The sequence below is a fragment of the Apis dorsata genome, unplaced genomic scaffold (genome assembly GCF_000469605.1).
Source record: "Apis dorsata unplaced genomic scaffold, Apis dorsata 1.3 scaffold_59, whole genome shotgun sequence".
Lineage (NCBI taxonomy): Eukaryota > Metazoa > Arthropoda > Insecta > Hymenoptera > Apidae > Apis > Apis dorsata.
The window spans coordinates 1349919-1358407 of NW_006263359.1; the positions used below are offsets into that span (position 1 = coordinate 1349919).

At 22.2% G+C, this 8489-nt stretch overlaps 4 protein-coding genes across 8 annotated transcripts in view; 2 read left to right on the plus strand and 2 right to left on the minus strand.

Moving 5' to 3' along the window:
- The window catches only part of LOC102680879 (calcium release-activated calcium channel protein 1-like), a 12936-nt gene extending 11288 nt beyond the window's left edge, over positions 1-1648 (plus strand). For all 4 annotated transcript variants that reach the window (XM_006609758.2, XM_006609759.2, XM_006609760.2 and 1 more), the window contains exon 4: positions 175-1648. In XM_006609758.2, the coding sequence (XP_006609821.1) occupies positions 175-705 (531 nt within the window). In that variant the 3' untranslated portion in view covers positions 706-1648. The remainder of the gene's footprint in view (positions 1-174) is intronic.
- LOC102681184 (SEC14-like protein 2) overlaps positions 1-5642 on the minus strand; it is a 26084-nt gene extending 20442 nt beyond the window's left edge. The window contains exon 1 of the mRNA XM_006609763.2: positions 5625-5642. The gene's annotated coding sequence lies outside the window, so the exon portion shown is untranslated. The remainder of the gene's footprint in view (positions 1-5624) is intronic.
- On the minus strand, positions 1106-2853 carry LOC102680643 (MORN repeat-containing protein 3-like). 2 transcript variants are annotated; one of them, XM_006609757.2, is made up of 4 exons: positions 2645-2853; positions 2326-2501; positions 1865-2052; positions 1106-1794 (listed from the first exon to the last, which is right to left on the minus strand). In XM_006609757.2, exons 1-4 carry the CDS (start codon positions 2830-2832, stop codon positions 1621-1623), a joined length of 726 nt encoding a protein of 241 aa, XP_006609820.1. In that variant the 5' UTR covers positions 2833-2853; the 3' UTR covers positions 1106-1620. The 2 variants fall into 2 exon arrangements, with proteins under 2 accessions (XP_006609820.1, XP_006609819.1); XM_006609756.2 differs by having other exon boundaries at positions 2209-2501; positions 2645-2852.
- Positions 3373-6521, plus strand: LOC102680498 (zinc finger CCHC domain-containing protein 8 homolog). Its single transcript, XM_006609755.2, has 7 exons — positions 3373-3816; positions 4088-4328; positions 4472-4779; positions 4980-5193; positions 5280-5463; positions 5826-5983; positions 6092-6521. Exons 1-7 carry the CDS (start codon positions 3551-3553, stop codon positions 6518-6520), a joined length of 1800 nt encoding a protein of 599 aa, XP_006609818.1. The 5' UTR covers positions 3373-3550; the 3' UTR covers position 6521.
- Positions 6522-8489: the final 1968 nt, after the last annotated feature.

Consider the following 8489-nt stretch of genomic DNA (forward strand, 5'->3'; position numbering starts at 1 on the left):
TTAAAAACTAAAGAATTGTATATGTATAATAATAGAGAATATTATATATTATTATATAACACATTGATTTTATTACACAGACATTACTGTATATTTATTATTATATTTTATATATATATATAATTAATATATAATAATTATATATATATTAATAAATAAAATTTTTTGTCACAGGTAGCCATGGTTGAAGTACAATTGAATTCCGATACGAAAGTACCTTCAGAAATGTTAATTGCCTTCGCTGTATGTACTACCTTGCTGGTCGCGGTTCATATGTTAGCTCTAATGATATCAACATGTATTTTACCAAATATTGAAGCTGTATGCAATTTACATAGTATAAGTTTGGTACATGAATCACCACATGAACGTTTACATTGGTACATTGAAGTAGCATGGGCATTTTCCACTTTATTAGGACTTTTACTATTCTTATTGGAAATTGCTATACTTTGTTGGGTAAAGTTTTATGACTTTTCACAAGTGGCCGCTTGGTCCGCTTGTATCGTATTAATACCAGTACTAATAATTTTTCTTGCATTCGCGATACATTTTTATCGAAGTTTGGTAGCTCACAAATATGAAGTCACAGTATCTGGTATAAGGGAATTGGAGTTACTTAAAGAACAAATAGAATCAACCGATGTTGAGGGTAGGAATGGTGTAAATTTGCTACAAACCAGTGGCGTGACGCATGTAGTTTGAACATAATGAGACATGATTTATGTTACTTTTAAAATGTGATAATTTCTTATAATGGAGGATGGTGAATCTCTGATTATCTGCTCAGGCTGCAATATAAACTTATACATGTATAAGTTATATATATTACAATGCAAGATGAAAATTGATTCAAAAAGTTTGGGAAAATACCAAAAATAATTGTGTGTATGACAAATTTACTCTAGATGTGATTTTTGAATCATATAAGAGAATATTCAATACTTGAAAAACATGATAACTTTGAAAGAAAACAACTATTTCTTTCAATAAGCAATATATTGTATTCTTCCCCATATTTATCCATATAGTGATGAATTTTACACGTACTGAAAAGTAATTTTTGATGAAAGAGTGTATGTATGAAAGCCAAACATTCCTTTTCTCGCATAGCGACTTAATCTATCAAAATAACGGTATGCAGTAATATTTATCATATAATTTTCTTTACCTATAACTCAAAAAGCAACAATTACAAATATAAGTTTATATTTTTCGTTGACAATGCGTGACTAACTCGCGTTGAATGTACTTATTATCTCGTTTAAAAATATGCTTCCCGGTATTATTCACAGTTTTTATGATTTTGTTCGTTTAATTTATTATTTTATAATCTTATAAGATGTCCCATGCTCAAGTGACATTTCAAGTTTTTTACGTGGAGACAAAATAATTTCCTATTTTATTGTCTCTGTTGTATTTGTACTTGGTTGTCAAATTACTGCCGTCGCTGAAAGAGTGGTAATTATATTGTACATACTTTTTATTGCAAACAAATGATTTATATATATATTTGTTGATAGAAAAAATATGCAAAATTGAAGTACTTTTGCTACAATAAATTATATAAATAACATTGATTCAGTTTGTATTATATATTATTTTAAAAAATAAATATATTTATTTATATAAAACAGAATTTAAACAAGAACATGTATTTCTAGATACACATATATTTGCGATTATATGCTTTGGTATTCTTCTACATAAATCTTCAACATAAGATAATTTTTTCTTTTGATCGTTGATTTCAGAAATGTCTTGAGAACTCTTGATATGCGATATCAATTTAATCTAAAAAAAATTAATCAAGAATAATTATAATGAATATGAATTATAAAAATTTTATTTATAATCATTATACTTCTGGAATAGGATATGGCGTCGGACGAGATGCACATTGTCGGAAATCTGCATCCAACATAGTGCCATTTACGAATAAATCGCTTGTCCAGAAACCATGTTGCTCTTGACCAGTAATTATATGGTAAAATGTGCCATAACCTTCTTTCTTGCCATTAACAAATTGACCTTCATATTTATTGCCATTATCTATAAAAATTATATTAAATATTTAATTAATATCTATTTTTTTAAAATTACAATCATTCTATTTGATAAATTATTTTTTTAATTTATATATTTATATTATTTTTATAAAACATAAAAATCAACTACAAAAACAACAGATGATATTAATTTGGAAACCTTTAATGAATATTCCTAAACCATGATAAAGATCATTTTTCCAAGCTCCTTCGTAATAATCTCCATTACAATACCATATACGACCATAACCATGTCGTTTATTTCGACAAAAATCACCTTCATAATAACTACCATCTTCGAACCAGTTATATCCAAATCCTTGTTTTGCTCCAGCTACCCATTCGCCAATATAATATCGGCGAATTTTATGATCTTCTTTTGAAATTTTGCTTAAAATACCACAACCATGCTTTTTACCATTAAGCCAACTACCATCATATATCCATCCATCTCTATGAAATTTCAAAATGAAATTTCTTTTCATATATCAAAAAATTAATAAAAGACAAATAATAAATATTTTTAATTAATTTTAATTAATTATTTATAATAATTATATAATTATTATATATTATCAATGTAATAATTAATATACCTGTTCACTTCTCTACCTCTACCTTCTTTTATATCATTTTTCCATTCACCTATATAATAACTTTTGCTTCGGGGGCTGAAAATAGTATGCCTCAAACCATTTCTTTTTGAATTTTCTATTTTACGCCGAGTATATGAAGTTTTAGTATGTTTTAAGAAAACCATCATAAAATTTATTAAATATTTCATTTGAATTTTGAAAACAATTTTTTAGCATGTTAAATATTAAATTGGTTAATATTTAATTATCTTTTATGATTCATTGTTCTTTTTAAAATATCACTTAATATCAATGTAATGAAAATAAACTTAAAAAAGCTAAAAATTTGATTCATTAATACAAGTTTAAGAATACAGATTATCAAAATTTTTATTACATCCGAAATTAAGTGATGCAAATTTTTATACTAACAGTGCCATCTATTAAAACAATCAAACTTTTATATTTTATAATTTAGAAATATGAAACAATATATAATAATATAATTAATCGTTTTAAAACACACGAGCAATATATTTTTTTATTAAAAATATTATATATATAATAAAATATATAAATATTTATAATTGTTGTCTAAAATACATTTAAAAATTTGTATTTCTAACATCAAAAATTATTAAATAAAAAATATATTAATAATAAAATTATTTAAAGAAATATTTAAATTAATTATAATTCTTAATTAAATTTTAAAAGAAAATTTCCATGTATGTTTACCTGTTCACGAATTAGAGCGCCTCTACAGTTAAGTTTTATTGCGTTTGGGAAACTTCATAGGATTGGAGTATCATATTTTTTTTAAGATAAAAGTTCAAAAGAGGATAAAGTTTTTGTTCGATAAAGTTACACATTTACAATATATAACTGTTTCATCTATGTTCTCGTTCCAGTGTCGATAGTATTTCCATGAATTCTACGATTACTATCGAAGATACCGACGAAGAGGTGATTGATTTGGACTCGAGCCAAGATGCCATCAATGTTACTGACAATGACCAAAGTGAATATTCGATTGAAAAAAATTCATTATCGAACAATAATGCGAAGAAAACGAACATAATTAGTGATTATGTGGATAATAATAAGAATACATCTATGAGAGTAACATGTGATAGCGCAAGTACATCAAAACCACTTTTGAAGGTTATATTTCGAGATGAAAGTATTTCACGGTAATGAAATTGCAGTATTTTTAAAGTATTTTTATGTATAATTTGCTATCAATTTTCGCGTAAAATAAATAAACTATTTTGTATATAATTTTAAATATATATATATATTAAATATACATATTTTATTGTATATGATAAATACCAAGAATCATTTGTAAAAAAAACATTATTTTGGTTCTAAATAGAATATATCAATTAATACATATATTGAAATAATTATTCTATTATTACAGAAATAATTTTTATTTTCATTTCTTTATTAAATTTTTAGGCAATATAATAAAAAAATTAAAGAATTTCTAGAAGAATTAGAATCTTGCAAAATTAGATGTCAAGAAAATGATAATGGTTTAACATTAGAAGTTTGGGATAATGACACTGATTCTATAAGTCAGTCTATTGAAATTACTACAGAAAGTGAAGATAGTCAAGATATAATATGTGATACATTATTTACTGTAGATAAACAACCAAAACTTAAAGATGATTTTGATGTTCCAACTTATGGGAAGGTCTGTTTTTTTATTAATATTCAATATTTAAATTAATTTAGTGATATGTAAGATTTATTATTTAAAACAAGTAAATGTAGTATTTGTAGTATTTTATTGTTATTAAGTTTTTAATATTTTAACATTACTAATAATTATTTTAGAAATATGAAAATGTGTTTGATAAAGAAATATTAGAATCAGATATAAAACTAAAGACTGACTGTCCATCTTCAAGAATGATGTGTTTTAATTGTTTGGAAAATCATAATTTACGAGATTGTCCAGAACCAAGAAATTATGCTAATATAGAAATAAATAGAAAAAATTTCAATATGAAAAATACAAGAACTGTTAGATATCATTTGGAAGATAATCAAAGATTTGGTCATATAATTCCTGGTCAATTAAGCAATAATTTACGTAAAGCACTAGGTCTGAGAAGTAATGAATTACCTAGACATATATATAGGTAATTAGTTTTTACTTAATTAGTTATTATTTAATTTTTGAAGTTATAATTTTTAAAAATAAAAATAAAAAAAATGTATAAAATAGAAAAAAAATTTATTTAATTATATATAAAATAGAAATATAAATAAAATAATTTTTAATATAAGAATCAAAAAAAGAGTTTCTAATAGTTTTCTTATATTAAAATATTTTTTCTAGAATGAGAATGCTTGGTTACCCTCCAGGATGGTTAGAGGAAGCACGTTTACAACACTCTGGTTTGTCTTTATTTAATTCTGATGGTATTCCAGTAGAAGATCCTAATGATGAACCAGGATCTATTATCGAAGAAGGTGATAGAGATCAATATGATATAAAAAAAATATATGATTTTCCTGGTTTTAATGTACCAGCTCCACCTGGTACCCGTGATGTAAGATAAACAAATTTCATAATACAATTTAATATATTTTTACAAAATTAAATTTCTTGAATTATATTATGAATTATAAATAATAGGAGGATGGACAATATTGGATATCAAGAATGTTAACTATTAATAGTAAACAAAGAATGTTACTACAATTAAGAGGAAAGAAAGCAGATGATGGATATAAGAGAAAAAAACTCAAGATTATTAATAGTGCATCAAATGATAGTCCAGCACCACAACCTAGTGAAATGGAAATTGAAGATACAGAAGGTATAGAAAATATATTTTGTTCTTTTAAAATTTATATATTTTAATAATATATGATGTTAATATATTTATGAAATATGTCTGAAATATTAATTCTAGAAGCTAAAACAAATACAAAAATATACAAAAATTTTAATTGAAGATTTATTTATCATTTATCATAAATTATATATTTATTATTTATAAATTATAAATTTACATTAATTATATTTATTACCTTAAATAAGTCTAAATAGATATTTTTATATATCTTCATTGTTTTGATCTCCAGAATTGATCTTCCAAACAATATTCAATATGTTAACATATGTTATCTCATACTATATATCATATAATATAAAAATATTTCTTTTTTTATTAAATAGAAAGTGTAGTAGAATATGTACCTGCTAATGGATTATTTGTGCCACCATTACCATCAGAATCCCCATTAAAACCACCTGAACCACCATTACCAACATCACAAACAATATCTGAAGATTCAGATTATCATTCTCAAGAATTACAACTTTCTAAGCCACTAGTATGTATAAAACAGTGTTATATGTATCATTTTATAATAAATATATCTATATGTTATTTTTGTAAAATATATTAAAAAATAAGATAAATTTTATGTAAAATATTACAGGAAAATAACATATCACCTTCTTCGCGAACGAAATCCCCATCATTACTTGAATTGGAGAATATGAAAAAACAATTACTTGTAGAACTTCAAGAATCAAATTTAGATATTCCATTGAAAAGCAATTCTTCAAATTCAATTCCAAAATCTGATACATTACCATCTAGCAATGAAACTACTCCAGAATCAAATCATATTCGTCAAAATGAATTAAATACAAGTCATGGAAGTGTGAAATCTATTGATTTAGGCACACCTGTGTTACAAAGTACATCTCCATATAATAAATTACCATCATCTGAAAAATTTTCAAAGAATATTTGCAATGTGATTAATTACGAAAATTTACCGGATTCAACAGGTAAGTACGAACAAATGACAGGAGTTTTGCAAAAAGTAAGAAACACATTGGCAAAACTTAATCAAGAATAGTCATAAATATTCAATTAGATTTCATAATATCAAAGGAATATCATAATTCATAAATATAAATTTTTCATTAAAAAGTAAGCAATAATTCTATCTTATTTATAGATATCTTATTAAGATATAAAGAAAAAAATATTTTCTTTTCTCGCTAAATTTCATTAAATAACTATGATTCTAGTTAAAGAATATATTTTTAATTATAATTAATCTAAAATATATATAATTTTTCAGTAAAAATATATGTTTTGTAAATTAAAAAAATGTATAAACCATATGTTTATTCTTTATTATTTTAATTTATATATTTGCATATTTTTCAAAAAATCAGAAAATATCTAATATATTTTATTCATAATTTCTTCTTTTAATCTAAAATGATGAAGTTTTTTTTTTTTTTTTTAAATGATTCTAATAAATGAAAAAAAATACAAATTATAATAATTTTAATTAAAAATTTTTTAATCATTATAATAAATATATTGCAATTGAATATTTCTGACATAAATCTGTATTAATGAAGAAGAAGGACTATGAAAATGCAATGTAAAATCGTCCTTTTAATTGGTCTTCCTACTTATGTCGAGAAGATAAAAAAGATTCATAATTTTTAAAAAAAATTAATGATACCTCACTTATAAAAAGAAGTACAAATATATACTATTTTTCTATTAATTAATGACATTTTCTCGCGTAATATATTGTAAATGAATATTAACTATTTCATATTAAACAAAAGATTTCAAATTTTATTTTATAATTATTTCAATTAAATATTATTATAATATTATTCATTACTACAAATTACAATAAATTTTGTTTATAAGTCGAATTTATTTTAGAATTAACGAATGTTTTTATCAGTACAAGCAAAATTCTTGTACATAATAAAATATAATCGTTTTTTAAACGATAAAAATTATTTGTAATAAATTCAAATTGTATTTAAAATTATTTTTAAATATTAATTGTACTTAAATTTATAAATTTTATATATGCATTTAAAATATTTCTCTTAATACATACATGTAATAAATGTATAAATAATTTTTTTCTTTTATAACATTTTTACTATTATGCGTTTTGCCTATTACTATAGGTCATTATATTAATTTTAATAGTTTTACACTGATATATTATAATATTTTACTTATGCACATATAACATAATATTAGATTGTGGCTAAAAATATATGTTATATTCATTTATGTATATAATTAAATAATGAAAAATTATCTTTGTTATATATGTGATATTAACTTTTATATATATATCACATATGCCATATAACATTTAATTACACATATACATATACTATATTAGCAATTAGTAGCAAATATGTTGATAAATAAATAATTGAGCAATTAATTTTTTTGCTCAAATAAGTTTTAAACAAATGGAAAATGAAATTAAAATTGTTAATTAAAAAATTTTTATATTAAAATTTTCATTCTAGTTTTCCAATTAGAAAATAAATTGTATGATAAATTCATCAATTTGGAAAACTATGTATATATGTAAATAAAGAAAGAAATGTGTTTTTGTAATAATGATAACAAGATATTAATAGAAGCATTTTAACAAGATATGTATTTGAAGTGTATATCTCTTATCTCCCCTCTAAAAAATTCATTTATTTCTAATAGAATTATATAATATAATAAATAAAATAGAGAAAAAGAGAATTATTAAAATAAAATAAAATAAAATAATTAAAAAATTTTATAAGGACTCTAAATTTTAATAAAGTCAATAATTAAAATTTTTAATATACATATATATATATTTATTTTTTTTATATGTTATTAGTATTTAATATATGTTATAATATAATTATTGTTAATTTTTGAATCATTAGAAAATAGTATACTGATTCCATAAAACATCTTTAATTATATATTGTCTTTTTTTGGTAAAACGTATATATTTATTATATTTATTATAATGAAATATCATATATGAAGTTCAATTACAA